This window comes from Dromiciops gliroides, chromosome 4 (assembly GCF_019393635.1).
Source record: "Dromiciops gliroides isolate mDroGli1 chromosome 4, mDroGli1.pri, whole genome shotgun sequence".
Lineage (NCBI taxonomy): Eukaryota > Metazoa > Chordata > Mammalia > Microbiotheria > Microbiotheriidae > Dromiciops > Dromiciops gliroides.
The window spans coordinates 441,585,017-441,609,659 of NC_057864.1; the positions used below are offsets into that span (position 1 = coordinate 441,585,017).

Consider the following 24,643-nt stretch of genomic DNA (forward strand, 5'->3'; position numbering starts at 1 on the left):
CCCTCCTTTGGTTCTACCACATGCTCCTTAACAGAAAAGGAGGAAACCACGAAGCCATGCTTGCTAACTGTCATGAAGTTCCCCTGAAACTCGCTAACATTCATTCAGAGATCCTACCACGTGTGGTAGTTATCATCAATGCCCCCTCACTTTCCTCCTCTCACTCACTTCTAGTTCTCGGCAGTCTGGCTACTCATCTCATCATTCCACTGAAACCGCTTCCTCCCAAGTTACTACTGACCTTTTCATTCCCAAATCTAAAGATCTTTGTAAAATCCTCATCCTCCTATCTGCAGCTTCTGACACTGCAGATCACCTTCTCCTCCTGAAAATCTCTTCTCTCCAGGTTTCTGTGCCTGGTGTCTCTTGGTTTTCCTCCTACCTGACTGACTGTTCCTTGGCTAGATCTTCCTGTCATGCCCACTGTTTTTCACCCTTTCACTTTCTGATCAGTTCCCACAGGCCTTTCTTTGGATTTCCAGGACTTAGCGTAGTGCCTGGCACAGAGTCAGTGTTTAATAAGTTTACTGGCTGACTGAAGGCAAACCAGGCACTTCAGGGGATAGCTGGTGCAAAAGCAAGAAAGAAAACAGAGTCACCTGTGAGAAACAGCAAGAAGGCCCAGATCTGTGCCTAAAGTGAATTTTTGTGGTAACTGTGAAGGATGGATTGGGCAGTTAAGACTCTAGAAGCAGAGGGCTCAATTATGAATCAATTACAATGTTCCAGACCTGAATGAGGATGGAGACCATGCCAGAAAAGTAAAGAGGATGGATGTGAAACATGGTAGAGGTAGTACTGATTTGATCTAGGATGTGGGATCATCCAGAAGACTCCAAGAGGAACCCAATGTCTAGAAAGATGGTTGGTACCTTCAAAGGAAACAGGGAAGAGCACAAAAGTGGTAGTCTCTGCAGAAAAGATAATTTAGTTGCAGACATGTTAAGTTGGAGGTACCAGCAGATGGTGGGTAAATGTGAGCTGGAGACGTGAGACTGGAGTTCATGAGAAAGACCATCAATCAATCAAAAAACATTTATTAAGTACCTACACACTGTGCTGGGCACTAACAGGGAGTCACACTGAGGATAAAAAATAGATCTTGGAGGAATGAGACAGAAGAAAATATGGAAGAAGAGATTATAACCAGGATGGGGAATTTCAGAGTTCAAAATCATAGATGAAGGTAACACAGTTATAAGTGACAATAAGAGCAAATGCACAACCTCAAGTGGATAACTGAGCTAAGATCCGACACTCTGTGGGTAACCCTGTGTGGATAACTGAGGCTCAGTAAAGATGCAGATTATACTTGTAAACTGATTTTCTGACTAGTTCTGTCCTGAGCACTCTTCTTTCTCACACCCTTTTTCTCAATCACAACCACTTTCCATGGGTTCAATTATCATCTTTATGCAGGCAACTCCCAAATGCACCTAACAAGGCCACATCTCTCCCCTGAACTCCAGGCTCCCATCACCGACTGCTGCCAGAATCTCTGCTTGGACATCCCTTTGGCATTTCAAACATATCAAAAACAGAATTTAGTGTTTGCCTCTCCTCCAAAGACCCTTACTGGCTTATTCTATGAGAAAGCCTTTGATGCCCTGAAAATGGAAACAATGTGACCAGATGGAAAACAAAACAAAAAAACCACCTCAGTTAATAAGTGAGTTATATAGTGAAGTTTACAAAGTACTTTGCAGTACTACCTTATTTGATTCTCAAGACAGCACCAATGTGAAATATTCTTTGTTCAACTTTGAATATTAATAATTTTCCTATCCAGAAGACACAATCATTTTACCCTCTAACTTTCAAGTCATTAATGACTTAGAATGGTCTACCAAGTAAAGTTCAAGGCAGGAAATCAAACCCTCTCCAATTTAGATGCAAACTCCTTTTGTAATCTTATCTCCTACCTATACTACCTTTCACATAGCCTATGCTCTTATCAAACTGGAACTTCCCACAAACATGGTGGATATTTTCTTATTCTATGCCTTTGTAAATAGAGTTCCCTACATCTAGAAGGTCCATTTCCAGCTTACTAAAATCTTTCAAGACCCATATATGTCCTCCATCACATCTTCTTTGTCCCATTCTTTTCCTCTTCAAAACTCATAACATTTTATCCATACCTCTCATATATAATTATGTTCTAATGCATATCATTTATTTCTGTGCATAAATGATTTAGTTCCTCACAGCTAGGGACCATGCCTTATTTAAGTTTTGTTTCTCTTTCAGAAGCTAGTACAGTGATTTACATAAAGTAGGCATTTATTTATTCAATCTCCGTTAAATGTTGTGGAATGAATTCTGGTTATGTTTCAACATTCAAATTTTCTTAGAAAAATATTCACTCAACATTTACTACATTTAATGGAAGCCAAACATGCATTCAACAATCCCTCTATAAGCCTCCAAGGAAGCCCAGAGACTGAATGCTCACTTCCTCACAGCTGGAAGAGAAAACTGATGAGAATCCTATCAAAATACTGAGCTTCTCAATTCTCTCCTAAATCCTGGACTGGAGTAACTGCAAATTCTCCATCAGGTTTCACTGAGAGAGCAGACTGGGCCAATCTACTTCATGCTGCACTGACTCCATAGTCTAGGACACCTAGTCACATCACGGGCGCCTGCACTGCCTTCTCTTCCAATCATCACTCTTCTTCCTCCCCAGCACATTTCCAAACTCCTACCTAGTTTATTTCCAATGAGGCCTTCTGAACAGACTGTTAACCCCCCCCCCATGTTTTTCAATGTTTTAAACTCTATTATTTTATTCTGAATTTAATGAATACCAAAAAAGAACATTCCTACATTCAAATTAGAACAGAAAAGGAAATTCTATGTTAAACCATTAAGATCTATGAGACAGAGCTTGCTTTTTGAAAAATATTTTCCCTTAAAGGTCACACTCTCTAGGAAGATTTCTCTGAACCACCCAGTTTATAAAAATCTTTCCCCACAGTACTACTACATTATGTGCCCTGGGAAGTTACTATAATTGACTATGTTGATGTTTTATTCCCCACTCCTTTTCCACCAACTAACTTGAAGAGACCATATAGACTTCATCTCTTTTCCCTGGCACTTCACACAAGGCTCTCTGCATGCGGCAGTCAATTAACAAATGTTTGTTGTATGGCCCCATTGGAAAAGAAATGGATAGGCAGAGGGAGAAATGACTGACAACCACAGCTTCTGCTAAAATGATAAATGGACAGTAGTCTGGCCAGATGGGCCCAAATCCCTCTTTGGGCTTTTCCTAGGGATCCTTTAGGAACCTTCTGAAGACCTTCAATGAACCTAATTTGGGTCTGAGCCTGAGGTTAGTTTACATAAATGAATCGTCTCATTTTCCCTTTTGTTTTTCTTTCCTTGAAAGCTGAAAAATATGTCTCCCTCATAAATAAACAAATCTGTGGTACCTTGAACCCTTTAAGTCCATTCTAGAGGAATCCCAGGAAGATAAAATCACAAACATCAATTTTCACAGAGGAGAAGCATCTTAGTTTTCCTCTATGAATTCACAAATATGGCAATGCTTCTAAAAAAATAAAACATAGGGGCAGCTAGGTGGCACAGAGGATAAAGCACCGGCCCTCAATTCAGGAGGACCTGACTTCATATCTGGCCTCAGACAGTTGACACTTACTAGCTGTGTGACCTTGGGCAAGTCACTTAACCCTCATTGCCCTGCAAAAACCAAAAACAAACCAAAAAAAATAAAACGGAGTAAAAACTTTCAAACAAGCTGAGGTCTACAAAGAAACAAATTGAGGGTCATACTAAAGAATGTGAAGAGAAAACCATAAAGGGAAAACAAGTACACCCTCTTGCCTGCCCCTTCCCCCAAGGACAAGGATTTCTGCACACACCTGTTGGAAAACATCCTCTTTCGGATCCCGCTTGGCACCTGGGGGCAGAGCCTTCACGTTTGCCTCTTCACTGTCACTTGTGGCTGAGGAGCGGCACTCAGGCCCGTGCAAAAGGTCATCCCACAGCATGTCCTCTGTCTCGGAGTCGTGGCGGGTGCTTTCCGAGTCCCTCCGACTACAGCTTCTAGAACCGCCGCTGACACCAGACCGAGACTCCTTCACGTCAAAGAAGAAAAAGTGTTCATCAACTTTTCAAAAATGTGGCAGATTCTTCTCAGTTCACTTTACTCTGAGGGGTGTCACATGTTAGCAGTACTTTAACATTTAGAATTTCATCCTCACAGCACTCCCTCGTGACAAGGGGCTACTCTGGACTCCTGCCCAGCCCTAACCCCTAGAAACATTGGCGGGCTGCCGGCACCTTCTGCCAGTCCTCCCTCCTGATGTCTCTGCTTCTGGCGATCTTGAGCCCCACTCCTCCCTTCACTTCCTTGGCTTTCACAACACTATTCTCTCCAGGACTCCTTGGCTGAGTCCCACCCTCTAAGCCTGGCAGGTTTTCCCAAGGCAATGTCCTGGGCCCTTTTCTCTTTCATACCCTTTCTCCTGGTCAGGAGTTTTCAAGAATGCAATTCTCCATACATGTGACTCCCCAAATGTACATGACAAGCCCCCATTTATTCCTTGAACATCAGGCTTATCACCAACTGCCATCCATCTGGATGTCCCATTAGCATTTCAAACACAACATATTCAAAACAAAACTCATTCTCCTCCCAACCAGCTCCTCCTCCAAATACCCCAGTTTATGATGAAGAGACACCACCATCCTTCCAGGCACCAGCTGACTCTTCTTCCTCCTTCAACCCCCATATCCAACCAGTCAATAAGTCTTGTTAATACTATCTCCAAAATAGCTTTCAAATTTCTCTAGTTACAGGGTTTTCACTCTAGTGCAGGCCTTCATCACCTCTCACTTTGACTATTACAATAACTTTCTAATTGGACTCCTGGCTCCCAAGATTCCCCCCTTGCAAGCCATCTTTCACACATCTACCAAAATCTACCTTCTTAAAGCACAACTCTGACTACGTCTCACGCCCCTAAGAATATTCAGTGTCTTTGTACTCTCTCTATGATAAAATACAAACTCCTTAAAGTCCTTTAAAAATGATTCCAATCCACCTATCCAGTCTTGTTTCTTATCACTTGGCTTTACCAATTCCATGCTCCAGCCAAAAGGGCCAATGTGGCGTGCCATCCCCAGCTTCTGTGAGCTCACACAGGTGATACTGCACTCCCTCCTCACCTCTACCTCTTGGAATTCTCAGGTACCAAATCTTATGGGAAGCCTTTCCTGATTCCCTTAGTGGTCAGTGCTTCCTCCCTCCTCAAATTCTATGATGTTTATATCTGTATACAGATACAGATATATATGTGTGTGTATGTATGTGTATATATACATATACACACATACACACAGATCTCCCAGTACAACATAACCTCCTAAAAAGCAGTGATGAATTTTAGTTCTGCTGTCACATACCCAGTGCCCAGCATAGATTGTGCTTAATAAATGCTGAATTACTGAACAGGAAGGTAGAAGATACGTACTCACTTGAAAGTTCTTCTATAACCCTGGCTACTTGGGATCCAGCCTGCCTGCCCACAGTCCACTCTCCATTGTCTTAACTAACCATAACATTGAAAAAATAATCTCTTGTGCCAACTTTGATACAAATGTCATATACTACTATTCTTCAATGAGTCACAATGCCATAGCAAATCTACAGACAGTTAAAAGAAAACAAATGCTACAATTTCAGATTCTTTGACAAAGATATATATTCACCTGAAAAAAAACTTCTTTTACATGTAAAGTACTCCTAAAAGATAATAAGCTTGAATCTATCACTAACTTGTTACTACTTGGATAATTAACTTCATCATCATCACCAATATTTTTCAAGGTCACAGTTAGCACAAAATTACTATAAAGCATCCTAAAGATTACCTAAAGTGTTCAAATGGTGATAACTAAAAAGTACTATTTTAAATTATTAAACTCTTGGTACTACTGCTTTGGGGTAGGTAAAGGGAATGGATGGGACATAAATGATATTTAATCTTTACTACTTATGTCTACTAAGTACTTTACCTGACTAAAGGCAGCTGACTCAAGCTCTGATTCAGCCAGGCTATCTGAATCTCGGACCATTCGACACCACCTTGAAGCAGAATTTTTCTTTACCTGACCATAAAAATAAAAAATAAGTAAAAACAGTAATAAGTAAAAATACAGGCTGAATTAAGGCATAATAATCAGACTATAGGGAATTAATATTTTAATGTCTATTTCCTAGAATTCAATTTTGTTTTATTGACAGCGCCAAATTCTCTCTCCCACCTTCCCATTCCCCTTCCTTCTTTCCTTGAGAAAACAAGAAAAGTAACATCCATTATAAGCATGTAGAGTAAAGCCAAACAAACAAACACAAAACCACCCAACCAAATTAGCCACAGTGATAAACTCAAATTACTTGAGTGCCTGCATGTTTTGAAGGGCTCAATGGCTTTTCATTCTTGATTTCATATCCATTGTCACTTGAAGCCCCTTCTACACTTCTCCGTAACAGGATCATCTGTGTCTGTTCTTCACAGTCATCTTCACTTGACAGCTCATCTGAAACTCCATTTCCTAAACGTCTACAACCTTCCTGAAAAGGGAGCAAGAATACCGTCAATGGAGACAGCACACACTCAATGGAGACAGCACACACTCAATGGAGACAGCACACACTCAATGGAGACAGCACACACTCAATGGAGACAGCACACACTCAATGGAGACAGCACACACTACTCCTCTAAGCCTTACACTGAGGTGAAGATTAAAATTCAACAACAAACACAAAAACCAGAAATGACTCAGTTACTCTTTTATTCCAGTAGAGAACTATCTTAGTTAATAAATACACTCAAAAAAACCCAGACAAATAAACTCAAGTTGATTTCAATTTCTACTAAGATCTAACAAATGCAAAACGATTTCCTTTAAAAACAGATTAAATATAATGTCAGTCTTCTAGCTAGGTAAGTCCTTAAAATCTTCTTGGAACATGTCATTAACCCATATATAATTTTCTATCAAAATAACATATTTCTTCTCTCCTATTGTCTTGGTTAAATCGATGGGCTCAAGAACACCTAATCCTGAGGATTGTGAACAAACTACCATCTTCACTGGATAGTTTGCTTTTATATTTCTTGTGGCTTCTAGGTTTAGCTAAAATCTGATAAAAACATTATGTACAAAACTCTCTCTAATCTATTTATTATTCATTTCTAACAGAACACAGGGTTGGAACCAATGAACAGGAAAGGAAGATTTTAAGCATACATTTCTCATTTAAGTCTTACTTGACTCTTCTCCCCATCTGAAAGTTTTGCTTTCTCTCTTCCTTGCCACATTCTCATTTCTGATCGGGGATGTTTCTTCTTTGTACTGAGATTCAAACAAGCTGGAGTACTTTCAGTTTCAATCCCTTTGTCAGTTAATAATTTTACTCTCTTTGTCCGACTGAAGAAAATAGGAAAGAAACAATCAGAAACCATATAGTTTCTAAAAAGTATTTATCTTGTAAAGTCACTATTCTCTATTGGCTATATATCAAAAGTCATGTGTTTTCAATTATATGGACATTTGTAAGTGACTGTGAATCCCCTAACTTGCTAAGGGATAGGAAGGCAATATTCAGCCAAACTGAGAGGAAGGTTTTAATTTCCAATCATCTTCAAATGTCTTATCAATTTCTGCTTCCATACTTTTGATTATGTCATGTAGAATGCTTTGTCTTCCCCTATGCCCCACTGCCTACCTAAATATGACATATCCTTCAAAGTTCAACTCAATTCTTTCCTCCTCTAGGAAGCCTTCTCCTAGTATCGTATTCCACATCAATTTCTCCTGTTAATTCCTATGGTCTTTAATCAGTACCACACAATATATTGCCTTGGATTATCCTTCTCTGTGTCACGTGTATTATTTTTGCTGACCCAATAATATTGAAAAACCTCAATAAGAGGGACCATGGCATGTTTCCTTTCTAGCCATTCCCCAATTGCATCAAGCATAGTGGCAAGCATTCAAGTACTGATAGATTCAACCATTTCAGTTCAATGCATATTTATTAAGCTCTACTATGTGCTAGGCACTAAAGATACAAATATGAAAAATGTTAGCACAGGTGAAATAAACATACAAAGATGAAAAACAACACAGTCCCTGTTCTTGAGGAGCCTAATGATGGGGGGTGGGGGGGAAGAAGATGACAGAATATGTAAATAAAACAATCAACAAAGCAGAGTCTGACAATAACAAAACAAGAAAAAGGCTGGCAAAATATTAGGGAAAATTTGAGGAAAGAAAGATCACTTTCAGCTGGAGGTGGGGAAGGTGATGGAGTGTGGCAAGGGAGACAGAATAAAGGAAAGTTTCATCTGAGTTTAAGCCCAGGAGGGTGAGAGAAACCTCAACAGATGGAGAGAGGGAAAGAGTCCGCTCCAAACGTGGGAAATGCCCCAGATAACAGCACAGAGATGAACGCACCACATGACCAAAGAAAAGCCAAGTCAGCAGACATGGGTCTGAATCCTGGTTCTGGCATTTACTCCCCATGTGACACGGAGCAAGTCATGGGGGGCTCTATGGGCCCCAGGTTCCTCATGAGAAAAAGGAAGGGGTTGGACTCCATGGTCTTTAAGGCCTCATCCAGCTCCAATCGATGGTCCTGGGATGGTGGAGTGGAATCCAAACAATCTGTGAAGGGGAAACAAACAAAAGCTGGATAGGCAAGCTGGTGCCACCCTGGTGAGGGCCTTGAATGCCAGGATCAGGAGTTTATTGTGCAGGCATCTGGCTTTCAAAGAGTTTTGAATAAAGAAGCCATCACAGTAGTGGATGGACAAGATTAGTGAGACATTAGAAATGAAAGATATACTGGAGAGAGGATGGAACTAAAACAAGATGTTTGGTTAGGAGGGGATTATAATAGTTTAGGAGATGACAGATAAGCATCTAAATTAAGGTAGAGTGGAGAGGAAGGGCCAAATGTGTGAGAATCCAGATGACTAAGAGATGGCAGCGACATTAATAACAGTAGGTATATTAGGGTAAAGAGAAGGCTCGTAGGAGAAAGATGATAATAAGTCTAAAGGGCTGGCAAACAATTCAGGCACAACTATCCAGCAGAGGGGATGCTAGGAGATGATGAAACATTTAGAAACTTCTGAACCATTTGCATGGAGCCATGGAAGTAGATGAACTCACCAAGAACATACAGGCAGGAAGGAGGAAATGAATCTAGATTAGAATCTTGGGAGGAAGGTAATGAAGCAGCAAAGAGGGTGGAAAGAACAATCACGGTTTCCCTAATTCTATAAGAAAATCCACTGATGAGTATGAAAATACCTTATAATTACAGATAAAATATTTGTCTTTTTGGGGGGGAATGGGGCAATAAGGGTTAAGTGACTTGCCCAGGGTGACACAGCTAGTAAGTGTCAAGTGCCTGAGGCTAGATTTGAACTCAGGTTCTCCTGAATTGAGGACCAGTGTTTTATCCACTGTGCCACCTAGATAAAATAATAACAGCAACAACTTGACTTAATAACAAAAATACTGTTGTTGCTGTTATTTTATCTGTAGTTATAAGCACTTTTTGAAGTCAAAGGCCCAAGGCCAATATGATCTTATGTCTCCTTCCTGCTAAGCCTTAAATGTAACAATGGAAAATATCTAGTTCCTTTTCATCCCCTTCAAAATCGTGAGCTGAATTAAGTGAGGGTGTTAACATTCCCAAGGGTTTTTGGATTTTAATAAGAGGTTTCTGAAAACTGAGACTTTAAAACACAAAAGGAAGGAATTCAGGGACCAAGACACTTAGGAGGCAAAGCGACTTCTACCACGAAGCCTGCCTAGAGCACCAGACTTGAAGTGAGAAGACTGGGCTGCAAGTGCTGGCTCCCCTTCCTACCAGTATTAGAAGTCAGCTTAACCTCTCTGAGTATCAGTGTCATCTAGAAAGGAGGCTAACACCGTAGTTATCGTAAGGGCTAATTGTGAATGTATATGAGATGCTTTAGAACTGTAAAGCAGCATATGAAACAAACGATAATTTCAGAACCAATTCTGATTGTGTGGCTATGACATATAAATATGAAATCAAACAAAATTCCAATGTAAGACGACTTCCCACCTGTTGCAAAAGAGAGTCCCCCAAAAACCACCACTTAGGGATGCAGATTCCGAAGGTTCTACTCCTCTGACTTTATCAGAGCAGTTATAACTTCCACACTCTCTGCTCCCATCACCATTTACAGTTTTGCGTAATTTTCTACAAAAGAACATTTCAACAACTTCAGATTATTCAGACCCTTGTCTCTTCTGCCACATTGAACATCCAAATACTCAAGATTATGCCAAGAAACAGAGCTATACATACTTTAAATCTGCATACTTTTGCAACAAACCACCATCTTCCTGACATCATGTAGTCAAACCTACATTGCGAAGGAAGATGACACACCAAGAACACGTGAGATTTAAACAATGTGGTGAGGAAACAATTGGAAATATATAAAGTCCCAAATCCAAAGTCCTATGGAAGTGGGTGGCCTAAGATGTCATTTACTTAATCACAAAAGAGTCAATCACTATTGAGAAGTATCTTTGGTAGCAGATGCAGACCAAAGTTGTCTTCACATGTGCAAAAGAGTCTCTTCCAGTACATCAGTAGATAGCACCAGCGTCAACAGCAGTTAAGTTCAAATACAATGGATAACCAAAACAAGCAAACAAAAAACCCCAGACTCAGTGATGGCCAAGGCAAAAGAAATTTGTCCTAGCATTAACAGATTGGAGCTAATACAGATGTAGTAATGGTCATAGATGTCTTTTTGCTGGCATCCTATCCAGATGGACGGAACATTCAGCAAATGCTAATGACAGAAAAATAACATTCATTTTCATAGAAAGCTTACTGAGTTGTTTGGCTGTGATGAAATTTAATTCTCCTTTTTTGACATTAAAACAAAACTGACAAATAGCATTCAAAAATAAGAGTACATCTATTCTCACTGCAACCAAACAGAAAACAACCTATTATAAGATGACATGTGTGGAATAGAATTATATGTGTTAAGTGGAAAGATGAGAGCTAAGAAACATGACTTTTACTATGACTAAAACCCCAGATATATCTTGCAATTTTTAAAACTGTTACTTGAATTTCAGTTAGAAGTAATAAAGTCAACTTAAATTAGCTTCTGTTAAAGCTTAAAAAGCTTTAGAAATTATGTTTAAGGGTATCAAAGAAGGCAAAGTGGCAGATTTAAAGCATGTTGAATGCTACAATAACATGCTGAACTTTTAACTATACTAAATTTTCACCCACTTTTGATTGGGAAGTTGGATTTGAGAAAAGATTGCTTGCATGCACCACTATAAAAAGATTAGTAAAGCTGAATGTCATAAAATTCACAGACCTAGTGACAGCTTATAACATATATCATTCAAAGAGTAACCCAGCTAAGCTCTGAGATCATCACCATGGTTACCAGGGTGTGGTGAATTTTTTTTTTTTTTTGCCAGAGGAACTTTGTTTTTGGTTTTTAGTGAGGCAATTGGGGTTAAGTGACTTGCCCAGGGTCACACAGCTAGTAAGTGTTAAGTGTCTGAGACCGGATTTGAACTCAGGTCCTCCTGACTCCTGGGCCAGTGCTCTATCCACTGCGCCACCTAGCTGCCCCAGAGAAACTTTTAAAGACAGTCTACCAAGTTAAATAGAGTTCTCTTTGTTGGCAGAGAAGGTACTCACAGTGAATGCTATTACATTTAATTTTTATTTTCATTTATTTATTTATTCATTTTTTGTGGGGCAATGAGGGTTAAATGACTTGCCCAGGGTCACACAGCTTAGTAAGTGTCAAGTGTCTGAGGCTGGATTTGAACTCAGGTCCTCCTGAATCCAGGGCCAAGGCTTTATCCACTGCACCACCTAGATGTACCCTACATTTAATTTTTAAAAGAATCATTTAGAGTGAAAAAATCCCAACTCAAAATAGGCTAAAAGTTCATAGGCAAATTAGCATACAAGGTTTATAACCATTCATTATAAAAATCAGAGAAAACATAGCTGGAAAGAAGCACATGAGAAAAGATGCATAATTTTTCATCCATGAATTTTTAAACTTGTACATAAAATTTCTTTTTCCAGAAAATTTATAATTACAAATATAATCTCTCATTTTACCTCCTCCTCCGGTTTCCATTGGTTCCTGAAGGTTTAGCAATTTGAGTGGAGACTATTTGACAGTGGACAGTTCCCATCAATAGCATAAGGCACATTGGACCAATCACTTCACTTACATTCACAACAGGCATTACGAAATACAACACAAATGCTATAACTGAAAAGGAGAAGTTTCAGAATGTGAAAAGCTATACTGAAGAGTACCTTTAATTGATTCCCAACTATTCCTAATTACAATTACAATATTCACCATTTTACTAAAGTTTCAAATTACATATATGTAATTTTATCTTCAAAAAGAATTTTTTTACCTATTGATTGACAACAAAATTCTTTGGTAAACAAAAGGATGGTATAGAACATTGCCAATTTAAGTATGTCTTCTTGGACACATTAAAAAGGATCACTGTAACATATCATCTTTATGGTACTGTAACTGATTCTGTATGTATTGGTCTCTGTCGTTCCAACAAACAAGTCAGCTACTATGTTGAGGCACTATGATGGGTGCTAGAGATACAGAGATGAAAAACAATACTAACCTTACCCTTAAGAACCTTATAGTCTAGTGCAGGGGCTATGACATATACAAATAAGTATGATACTAGGTAGAATGTGATGGGTACAAAAGAGAGAGGTCTAAGGAGTGAGAAAATCCTTTCAGGTGGGGAGAAGAATGAGGTGAGGGACAATTTCCTTGAGAAAGTGGTACTTGAGTGCACCCTGAGGCTGAAATAAAAGAATGGGGTAATTACTGTGTTCTGACTTTGTATATATTTATATAAGTACTGAGGGCCTAGGACTACTTCATTTCTGTGTTTGCAAACCTAATGCCTACGTAGGCAGTGTCTACCACACAACAGGTACAAATGCTTATTGATTGATGGAGGAAGAACAGTGTTCCAGACATGGGACAGATCAGAAGCAGCCATGAAATGAGTAGATAACGGGTACAGTAAGTGAAATATTGGTCTTTATTAGACCATATCAAACGAGTGGAACACCAAATGTGAAGCAGCATAAAAAGTTATACAACAGTTGTTTAACACTTTAGTTACCTTGCATGAGGTAAAGCAGTAGCAGCCAAATAAAGATTCGTAAAGAGGTCACTTGAATCCACCATTTGGTGAACAATGGGAAACAAATCACCCGAACAATTCCCTTCCGAGTTAGTGATGTCCATGGGATTTCGGGTTTGGCTTTGGCAAATGTTGAGCCTTGAAACAAAGCAACATACATTTCAACTTGTCATGAAACACACACATTTCACAGACTTATTACACACTTAAATGAATATGAACAGAGTAATAGGTACTTAGGAAAAAACAAGAATAATGAAGAACTCTATGTGCAGAGTGCTTAGAATAACAGTTGCAGAGACAAGACGCATAGAAAATGATCTACAACACACAAAGAAAGATCATCATGAGCAGCAAATGGCTTTAGGGTTTAGGAAGCACCTCGACTACCTATCCCACAAGACTATTGTCCTCATTTTACCACAGGTGAAACAGCCTCAAGGCTAAATGTTAAGAGTGGGCTCTGAACTCGAGTTCCCCTGAACATAAATCACGTGTTCACTGCACTCTGATGATGCCACAAACTTCCTGTTGGGGGTGTGTGGCAGCGTGCTGTTCGGGGAGGAGGGGGAGAGTGGGGCAGGAGACTAGACAATGCAGCAAACATTGTATGAGGGGGGAGGCACTTCACCTTCATGGGCCACTGATTTTGATCTGTTTGTACTTGGAAGAGAATAGGAAAGGTTTCACACGAGTTGGTAGCATTTGAAGAGGCCTTGAAGGAGGTGTAAGATTTCAACCGGTGAGTGACAATACTTCAGGCAAAGGAAGGTAGGAGCAAAAGTACAGAGATGGGAATTTACAGATGTGTCTGAGGAATGATTCGCCTGCTTTTGTCTGGAGCACAGAATATGTAAAGGCTAGAACTCAGAGATAAGGCTGAAGAGATAAACTAAATCCAGATGATAGAAGGCCTTGAATACCAAATTAAGGAGATTATATTTTATTCCACAGGTAATGGTTTAACAAGAGAAGGCAGACTGAAGAGTTTTATTTATTCATTCATTCATTTGTTTGTTTGTTTATTTTTTTATTTATTGCTGGGCAATGCGGATTAAGTGACTTGCCCAGGGTCACACAGCTATTAAGCGTCAAGTGTCTGAGGTCGAATTTGAACTCAGGTCCTCCTGAATCCAGGGATCCAGGGCCAGTGCTTTATCCACTGTGCCACCTAGCTGCCCCAAGAGTTTTTATTCTTGAAAACAGAGGACATCATGATCAAAATTATTTATCTAGTAATAATGTAGGTCAGAAGTTCTTAACTGGGGAAAAAAAAAAGTCTTCCTCAAAAGAACCCAGGGTCACGTGCACACTATAGGGAGGCAACAGAGATGGGCTTTAGCTATGGATTAAAAAAAAAAAAGTTCTTAACCTTTTTTGGGTCATGGATCCCTTTTAGAGCCTGGTGAAACCTACGGACCCCTTCTAAGAATAAAGTTTTTAAATGCATAAAATAAAATACTTAAGATTATAAAGAAAACCAATTATATTAAATAGTTATCAAAATTCTTTATACAAATTCCTAGACTCCCAGGTTAACAATCCCTGGTGTCGGGGCAGCTAGGTGGCGCAGTGGATAGAGCACCGGCCCTGGAGTCAGGAGTACCTGAGTTCAAATCCGGCCTCAGACACTAACACTTACTAGCTGTGTGACCCTGGGCAAGTCACTTAACCCCAATTGCCTCACTAAAAAAAAACAAAAAACAAAAAACAATCCCTGGTGTAAATGATGGAGGGGGAGAGGGAGGGAGTGGAGACTGAAAAACTTGCTATGAGGGTATCCTAGAATAGGTGAAAAGTAATTTGAGCCTAAATTAAAATAGTAGAGGTAAGAATGAAAAGGAAACAGTAAATGCAAAATATACTGCAGAGATGGAATTGATAGGGCTTGGCAATTGTGACTGGATATGGGTGACAATGAAGAAGGAAAAATCAAAGATGACCAAAGTCCACTGACTGAGTAGGAAAATGGTGGTGCTATGAAGAGAAATGTTGAAGTTAAAAGAAATTAAGGGGGGAGGGGGAGATGGGTTTGATTTTGGACATGTTGAGTTGAAAATATCTACAGGACAGACAAATGAAAAGGCGAACTAGTGTGAAAGGTATGTAGCCTGAGATAGGTCGGGGACTAGAGATACAGATCTGATGCTTATGCCACAGTTTTATCAGTCTAATATCAGTAATAATTAAAGACCAAATCAGAAGCTCAAAGCTGGTCCAAAGAAAAACTCTTACAAACTCTCCATTTCCAATTTTCTTTGTCCCACCTTAGTCCTTACCCTTCTGGGCCTGACAGCCTCAAAGAGGTCTGGTACATTCTCTTTTAAACCACTTCAAAAACCTATTTTACCCCAGGGTGGTTTCAGCAGAAGTCTTTAATGTTTGCCTCTCCAAAACACCTAATTTTTAGCATGGCAAGATTAAGGAAAATAAAAACATCTAGGAAACCAAAAATAATGAACTACTGTGACCACTCTATCATGGCTCTGCAAGTAACAAAAGAGGAAAAGGAAATTTGTAAATTAAAAAAAAATACCTTATTAATGTATTTCATAAGGACAACATGATGACAACAGTTTTTAATTAATAAAAGCTTAGAAGAGATCAAGAATTGGGCTGACTTTAGAACCTACCTCTGATTAAGTCGACATCAATCAAGTCGGGCTTTATGTGACCTGTCTTTTTTGGTTTGTTTTTGAAGCCCTAGGATTTTAAAGAAAGATAACTTTTAAAACAGAAAGAACCATCTATGTTTTTATTTCTTTACATTACTTGGTCCACAGAAAAAACTTTAATCCTAAAATTCTTTTAAAGAAGCAGAGTCTATTTTTCATTTTCCCAATGAAATCTTCTGAAAGTCTACGTTTTCTCCAGCAGTTTAAGGAACTCAATATAAACATATATGACCCAATAGTCATCTTACAAAATGAGTTACTAAATACCATCAAGTTTTCCCCCTCAAAATATTAATATGTAACAGATCTCGAAAAAACACTTTTTGCATCCCAGAATTTCCATCAAAAAATGTTTTTTCCTCATCCAGAACGGTAGCAGTCCTACAATTAACTATCTTAATAATCTTGATACAGAGATGAGAGGTAACCTAGTGTATAGTAGAGGACAGTAGTGGATGGTACCGGACTTGGAGGCAGGAAGGGTAAAAGTACCTGACACATACAGGTGTGACCCTAGGCAAGTCAATTAATCTCATGGTGTTCTAGACAATATTCTAAGACTACAAATTACAGAGAAGGTGCTGACCTACATTAGTAGAAAAAATAAACAAAATCAGAGGTTTTTATCCCTATTTCTAACAAAGCTTTTGTAATAGCTTAAAAAGATATTCCACATTTTGTAAATGTCATGGTACTCCTTTGTAATTTTCTGGTTCTACACATTTAAGTATACCATATTTATGTCATCTATAGCATATACAGGAAAAATATCCAGTAAACACATAATATATTCCATCTTTTCACTTCAAGTTATCATTTTGCTAGTCTTTGTCTCCCTGCTGAAAATCAGTAAATTAAAGTGACTGAATCTAGATTTCATACCTGAGAAGCATGATCAGATAGCACTTTAATGTGGAAACACTCCTGATCGAGACATAAAGGAAGATTAAAATGGTCTTTGGAATTGAAATTTTAAAAATTGATTTAGGAATTTATCAATTGCACTTCCATTTTGTGTGAATCAGTCAGTATTTAACTTACTTTGCTAATCTAAAAAGATACACAGAAAAGTTGGCTGTAAAAAAAAAAAAACCAACCTGGATTTCAAGAATCTCTTTTTCTAAATTTCCTCAAATTATAAAAAACACAATTTGTTACAGTGGAAAACGTTTTGGCCAGGAAGCAATAAAATTACAATTAAGGTGGCACCAAATTTTAAAATCACTTTTTTTGTTTTGTTTTGTTTTTGCAGGGCAATGAGGGTTAAGTGACTTGCCCAGGGCCACACAGCTAGTAAGTGTCAAGTGTCTGAGACCGGATTTGAACTCAGATCCTCCTAAATCCAGGGCCAGTGCTTTATCCACTGCACCACATAGCTGCCCTGTTAATCTCTGAAAAGACTGCTAGTTTCTTATTAAAAGACTGCAAAATGCTGACAACAAAGCATTAATGACAATATTGTAACACACTCAAAATCAGGTAAAAAATAAATATACTGGAAGTTAAAATATATTGCATTAAATAACAGCAATAGTGTAAGGTGATCTGCTGGGAAGCATGTGGTTATTTTCAGCAAGGCAATGATCCAATATAATCCTAAAGGATTTATGAAAATTGCAATCCATCTACTGAGAAAGAACTGATGGTATCTGAAAACAGATGGAAACACATTAAAAAAAATATTTTTTGACAATTCCTTAATGTGAAGTTTTGGTTTTTTTAACTGTTTTCTCTTACAACCTAGCTAATATGGGAATGTTTTCCATGACTACTCATGTATAACTTACTTTGAATTGCTTAAGTTCTTGTGGGTGGGGGGTGGGAAGGGAAGGAGGAAGAGAAGTTGGAACACAAAGTTTTAAAAAATTGATGTCAAAATTTGTTTTTACATATATTTTGGAAAATAAAATTCTATTCAACTAAAAATAAAAATGAACTTTAAAAATATATTGCATTATCAGAAAGTGGCTATATGGTCATTTACCTCAACATTATTCTGCTAAGATCCTCAAACTGCCTTTATACTCTTAGCTTTGTGGTTAAGATAATTACTTTATTTTTATTAACTTGCTGGAATCCTAACCTAGTAATACCTATGAAGTATTATAATATCCTTCAAATTCATACTGAATATATGTTTCCCACAAGCAGGGGGATATGCCAATGAAATAAGCAGCATATATCTCCCTTTAATGAGCTTACATTCTAATGACAGGGATAAGGCATCTCCTCACATGTGGGCTCTGAGAATTCTGAGGTGAAAGAGCTCACTTTCAGCTAGAATGATTAGGGAAGATGTGGAGAGAGTGGCACCAGCTAGGCCCTAGAAGAAGGAAGGAAAGATTGTAATGGGCAGAAATAGGGAAAATGCGAAGTATGTACATTCCAAAAACAAGAAACAGTAAGGACAAAGACGAGAAATAGGAGAGGGAAAACTCAGAACAGGGGAGACCAGATGATATGAAGGGGAATAAGTGGTGATATGGCTAGAAGGGACAAATTATATAAGGCCTGAATACCAGGATAAGATGTTTCTATTTATTTAGTAGACCATGGGGAACTACTAAACGTTTCAGAGTAGTAATAAGAACAACTCACATTTTATGAGTACATAGTATCTGCCTCAAGCATAGGAGGCATTTATGAAATTTTTTAATAATCTAATTGAATACATGGGACTTTAAGGTTTACAAAGCATTTTCCTTACAACCCTGGAAGCTTACATAGACCACAGTGCAAAGGACGGATTGGAAAAAGGAGAAAACAAATACCAGCTTGAAAGACCATCACAACAGAGGAGTATCTGAACTAGGATGGTTTGTAGTGGGAGTGGAAAGGAGGAACCTACAGGAGATATGTGGCAAACGACTTCATCTGGAGGAAAAGAGCACAAGTGTTAAAAATGACTGCAAAGTTTCAAGCACAGGTACCTCGGAAGAAGCAATACTGTCAGAGAGAGAAGAGTTGGGGGAGGAGTAAGTTTGGTCAGAGTAATGCTAAGTTCACTGTTTGCCATATTGAGTTTTTAGTGCTGCTCAAGTGCTGCTTAATTGGAAATAACAGCAGACAATTATGTAGCACACTTGGCAAAGCATTTAACAAGCATTGTTTCATCTGAACCTATGATGTTGAGATAGCTTCTAGAAAGAAGAGAGTTAATTAGCATATATGGAAAATCTATTATGTGCCAGGTACTGAGCACATTACACTTTACAACTATAATCTCATTTACTAAACTAGGTATTATTTTTATTTTAGAGGAAGAAGCTTTGAGGTTAAATGTCTTGTACACTGTCACTGACCTGGGATTTTGTTCTGAATAGAGGAGGTTCAGATATGTTTGTATCATGGGGGGAAGAAGCCAGTGGAGAGAGAATGAAGATGTATTATAGAGGGGAGGATTGATGGAACAAGGTATAAGAGACTGGTAGGGATGATATCAAGGGCACAGATGGAAAGGCTATCCTTGGCAAGGAAAAGAGCCACCTTTTTCTCTCTTTTTTTTTTTTTTTGCGGGGCAATGAGGGTCAAGTGACTTGCCCAGGGTCACACAGCTAGTAAGTGTCAAGTGTCTGAGGCTGGATTTGAACTCAGGTCTTCCTGAATCCAGGGCCAATACCTTATTCACTGCACCACCTAGCTGCCCCCAACAGCCACCTTTTTCCCTGAGTAAAGGAAGAAAGAATGGGTGAGAGCAGAGAAATTTGCAGAGAAATAGAACAGAGAGATAAAGAATTGCTCCATTTCACTTTGGATGGTTTTGATTTTTTTCTTGGGAAGTTCAGGAGGTTCTGTGCCTCAAAGATAATTTGATTTTATTCTAAACTTGCTTCAGTCAGAAATTATGTTAAATAATTCTTTTCTTAAGTGAAATTAATTGTAACCATGCCCTTATAACAAATCATTGATCACAGACTTGGAGATAAAAAAAATCTTAGAAGTTATCATCAAGTCCAATACCTCATTTCCCAGGAAGGTTTGTGACTTCCTCAGGATCCCCTAGCTACTAAGTGTAAGAGCAGAATTAAAATTCAGCTCTTTGTGACTCCAAATCCAGTGCTCTATCCGCTGCTTAAATAAAATGGGCTATATTTAGCCATATATGTTTCCGCCACAAAATTATCACATCCTACAAAAAATAAAAATGCGAGACTTCGCTTTTCACTACAGGACAGAAATAGTACAATACTCAAATCAATTCAACATTTATTAAATGCTGAATATGTGCATGTATATGCTAAGCTTCAGGTTGCAAAAACAAAAGATGAACACACATTACACACGCTTAAGGACTTTATACTGTACTGGGGGGAATATGACGTGCACACAAAGATGGAGACACAAAAAAATACAAAGGATTTTGAAGACAGAAAGAACACTGATAACTGAGGAGATATTAAAAGAGGCTGCTCAGAGGAGGTGGTACCTGATCTAAGGCTCGAGATAAGTCAGCAAGCATTCACGGAGCATCTACTATATATGCACAGCATCAAGCCCTTAAGCACGGAGGATTCAAAGACAAAAATCAAATTAAATGCAAGGTAAATTCAAAAAGGAAGCACCAGCAGCTATAGGTGTTATCAGGAAGAGCCTCAGGTAGGTGGTGACTCAAGCTTAGTTTGAAGAAAACAAAGAATTTTAAGAGGTGCAGGAGAAGACATGGGGGTACATTTCAGGCAGGAGGGACAGTCTGTGCAAAGGAACACAGATGGAAGAAGAACTACCACAGATGAAAAAAAGCAAGACATGCAGTTTAGCTGGATGTGAGGAGAGAAATGAAATAGTGTCACACCAGAAAAATGCTGTCATCTCAGAAAAAGAGGAACAAGGAGGGAGTCTGGGTAAGGAAGGAAGATTGCAGAAGGGGGTTTCAAGGCCGGTAGTCTACTTTGCTAAATAGGCCAAAGGTTAAGGCTAAGTTTGTGCTGTACTTGTTTAATTAGTTTATACATATTAACTAACACAACCCTGGGAGGAGAGATGGCTCATTTCAATGTACATGAAAGGTAGGTAATGGGAGGGGGGACATGTTAGGGGGAAATATGTAGAGACATTCCTGGAAGATTGTGTACTTACCAGTACTCAGCCAATGAGGAAAGGAAGGGAGGGAACTTTGTGTTAGGATTAGGAATAAAAGAGAATTTGTCATGACAAGAGAGGGCACCACATCTCTAAGTGCGTGCCCATTCTTGCAAGAATGTAGTAAAGCCTTCATATATTCACCAACAGGGAAAGTCCCGAATTTTATTTCTCACAAGAGTGAGAGTGAGAGGAATGTGTAATAAGCCTGGAGAGGTAGGTTTTAGCCATGCTGTATAAGGCCTTACATGGCACTAAAGAGCCAGTGAAGTTTCTCAAGCAAAAGGATGACATAGTTGGATCTATGCTTTAGGATATCACTGACAGCTGAGCAGAGGATGGCGAACGCTAAAGGCAGAGAGAACAGTCTAAACTACCTGCAACAGTTCAAGGGACAAGGACTGATCTAGGGTGATAAGAGCCACTAGAGCAGTGCTAGATGAGTGGAAAGAAGGGGACAGATGCCAGAGATGATGGAAAAGTAGAATATAAAAGATATGGTAACTTCCTAGTCAGGGAGAGCAAGGAATCAAGGATGACTCTGTGAGACCACAAACTTGGGGGACTGGAAAGATAGTGGTACATTATACAAATGAGGCTAATTTGGAAGAGGGTTAGGTTTGGGGGGGCGAGGAGAAACTCTCTTTTTACAGTGAGATCGAGATGGAAAGAGTACAACATTCTAGGTATGAGGGATTACCTGGAATGCAAGGAGGCAGGCTATGATGAAATGGTGAGTTTAAAAGTCAGTAGTAATCAAATTTGTGTTGTACAGAGATTTACCAGGAAAGCAGTATTCAATACGGAGCAGCTAGGTGGTTCAGCAGAAGGAGCCTGGAGTCAGGAAGACCTGAGTTCAAATCCAGTCTTCAGATACTTATTAGCTGTGTGATACTAGACAAGACACTTCTCCGACTTTGCCTCAATTCCCTCATGTGTCAAATGAACTGGAGAAGGAAATGGCAAACAGCTCCAGTATCCTTGCCAAGAAAATCCCAAATGGGATCACAAACTGTTGGACACAGCTGAAATGACTCAAAACAATAAGAACCTTCAATATGGCAAGAGAGGTGGGCTGGACCTAGATTTAGCAGGTTTTAACTGCAGGGGGTGGGGGTGGGGTGTATTTTATCACAGAAGCATCAGGGAGTCACTCAAGATTTTTTAGCAGGGAGGCAGCACTGTAAGACTGACCTTTTAGGAAAATTCTTTTAGCAACTGTGGAAGATAGACTGAAAAGGAAAGTCGTTGGGGACCAGGAAACCAATTAGGATGCTACTGCAATAGTCCAGGCGACAGACAATAAGGGTGGTAGTGCTATCAGCAAAGAGAAGGGAATAGATTTCCAATATGCTACAGAAGTAGACTGAATAAGATCTGGCAACTGATTGAATTTGGGGGGGGGGGGGAATCAAGACAACACTGTGTGGTCAAGAACTTATGTGACTGGGAAGATAGGAGGGGGAATTTAAAGGGGAAGAAAACCTGTGGCCCTCTGAACACCATGAATCTGAGATATCAATGAAGGAATGCCGTATTAATGCATTAAAAAGCTAAGCAGTGCATTACAATGATCCAAGACAACTCTAAAGGACTTATGATTAAAAATGCTATCCATCGGGGCGGCTAGGTGGTGCAGCGGATGAAGCACCGGCCCTGGATTCAGGAGTACCTGAGTTCAAATCCGGCCTCAGACACTTAACACTTACTAGCTGTGTGACCCTGGGCAAATCACTTAACCCCAATTGCCTCACTTTAAAAAAAAAAATGCTATCCATCCCCAGAGAAAGGACTGATGGTATCTGAATACAACGTGAAGCATTTTTTCTACTTTATTTTTCTTGAGGTTTTGTCTCTTTTCTTTCACAAAATATCTAATATGGAAATGTATTTCATGACCACACATGTATAACTTATTTTGAATTGCTTGCCTTCTCAAAGGAGGGGTGGGGAGGGAGGAAGAGAATTTGGAACACAAAGTTTTAAAAAAGGATGTTAAAAATTGTTTTTACGTGTAATTGGGGAAAAAGAAAATGCTAAATAAATAAGAAAAAATAAATAGCTAGCGTAAAATAAATAGAAGCAAGGTCAACAAAACCAGCTTACCTTTATCTGGGTCTGTTCGATAGATTTTTCCCATATCTGTTGATCATATGCTCCAATCTGTAACAGACAACAAGTTGCTCAAATGACCTAAAGTAAATAGTTAAATGTAAACCAAACCCTACAAAAGTCATGAAGACTAGTGAAAAGGTCATTTTAAAAAAATGAATAAGAAATGAAACGAAAAAAGAAAATACCTGTGCTTCCTTGAGTTTTAAAGAATCATTATTTCCAAGGATAATATTCTTCATAATGCCCTCATGACCAGTTTAAGTATTTTTAAAGGAATAATCAGAGAGTGTACATATTGAGCTTTGATCAGATTCCAATTTCTTAAGAAAATTACTAACTGAACAACTGGAGGAGAGCAACGGATGGGGGCTTATTATTAAGAGACTATCTCGGAAACACATACTGAGCTTTCCGCAAGGCGTGCGGTTGGCCTGGGGGAGCCATCGGGCAGAGAGAACGAATCATCCAATATTCCAGCCGTCTGGGTCGGGGGAGGTAACGGCTTCTCCGGGCGATAGCCAGAGATCAAAGCGCCGGGCACAGAAGCATCCCCGTGGGGATGGGGAGTATTCATTTCTGCGGGTGTGCGGCTTGGGGGAGGGGTGTTGGGGGGAGGGGGAGCCCTCCCAGGTTCCAGCCGCGGGGGAGAGGTGGGGTGCCCAGGGGCAGCTGAGGCCGCGGCCCGGCCCGAGGAGCAGGTGCCCCTCCCCCCGGGTGGGGGAGGGGCGCGCTCACCTTCTTTTGGTACCAAGATATGGCATCTCTCTCATTTGCGTCCATCTGTGTGTCTCCAGAGAATGGGATTTCACGGAGAACTCGGGAAACCGTGTGAGCGGGGGCGGGCGGTTGCCGGGCTCGGGCTGCGAGGCCGCCTCTCCCTCCCCGGGCCTGTCCCGGGGCCTTGGTGTGAGGCGGCGGCCGCGGCGGCGGCAGCAGCGACTGCGGCGGCGGCGGCGGCAGCGGCAGCAACGCGCGGAGATGCCCCGGAGGAGGGAGCGTCCGCCGGGTGGGGACGAGGGCCGGCTGCCGGGGCTCACCGTCTCCCCGGACCGCCTCGCCTCACCCCCACCCTCTCCGACAGTAGAGCTCTCACCTGGTGCCGGTTGCCCCTCAGTTCGGCGGCCGGGACCGCTTTTTTCAGTGGTCCCGGCCCGGCAGCAGGGCCCGCCGGCCACATCTTCCCCCAGAGGAGGAGACACCCGCGGGGGCGGTTACCATGGAGACGGCGGCGCCCGCGCCCGCCTGCCGCCCGCCGGCCAGCCCTGGCGGCCGCGCCGTGCGTGCGTCCGCCGGCGTCCGCCGTCCTGCGCGCTCGCCAAGCCTTAGGGGGAAGGGCAAGAGTGGGGGGGGGGGGAGGTGCGAGCCGGTTGCCCCGGAAACCGAGGGCTCCGAGGCCGAGCTAGCGAGCCATTCGCCCGGGGGGGGGGGGCAGAAGGCAGGAGAGCGGGGCGGATGCACACTCCCTCGGCGATCCCGAGCGCAGGTTCCACGTC

At 40.4% G+C, this 24,643-nt stretch overlaps 1 protein-coding gene across 7 annotated transcripts in view; it reads right to left on the minus strand.

Annotated features, from left to right (window-relative positions):
• Positions 1-24,396, minus strand: part of PHTF1 (putative homeodomain transcription factor 1) — a 46,853-nt gene extending 22,457 nt beyond the window's left edge. Inside the window, exons 1-10 of one of the 7 annotated variants that reach the window (XM_044004571.1) lie at positions 23,886-24,396; positions 23,142-23,198; positions 15,915-15,984; positions 13,261-13,419; positions 12,203-12,359; positions 10,148-10,285; positions 7,311-7,470; positions 6,431-6,607; positions 6,049-6,141; positions 3,891-4,106 (exon numbers count right to left, since the gene is read on the minus strand). In XM_044004571.1, coding sequence (XP_043860506.1) covers positions 3,891-4,106; positions 6,049-6,141; positions 6,431-6,607; positions 7,311-7,470; positions 10,148-10,285; positions 12,203-12,359; positions 13,261-13,419; positions 15,915-15,984; positions 23,142-23,198; positions 23,886-23,930 — 1,272 coding nt within the window. In that variant the 5' untranslated portion in view covers positions 23,931-24,396. Of the gene's footprint in view, positions 1-3,890; positions 4,107-6,048; positions 6,142-6,430; positions 6,608-7,310; positions 7,471-8,499; positions 8,619-10,147; positions 10,286-12,202; positions 12,360-13,260; positions 13,420-15,914; positions 15,985-23,141; positions 23,199-23,885 lie in introns of those variants that run through there. The other 6 variants (XM_044004572.1, XM_044004573.1, XM_044004577.1 and 3 more) reach the window with 6 other exon arrangements.
• Between the last annotated feature and the right edge of the window lie 247 nt (positions 24,397-24,643).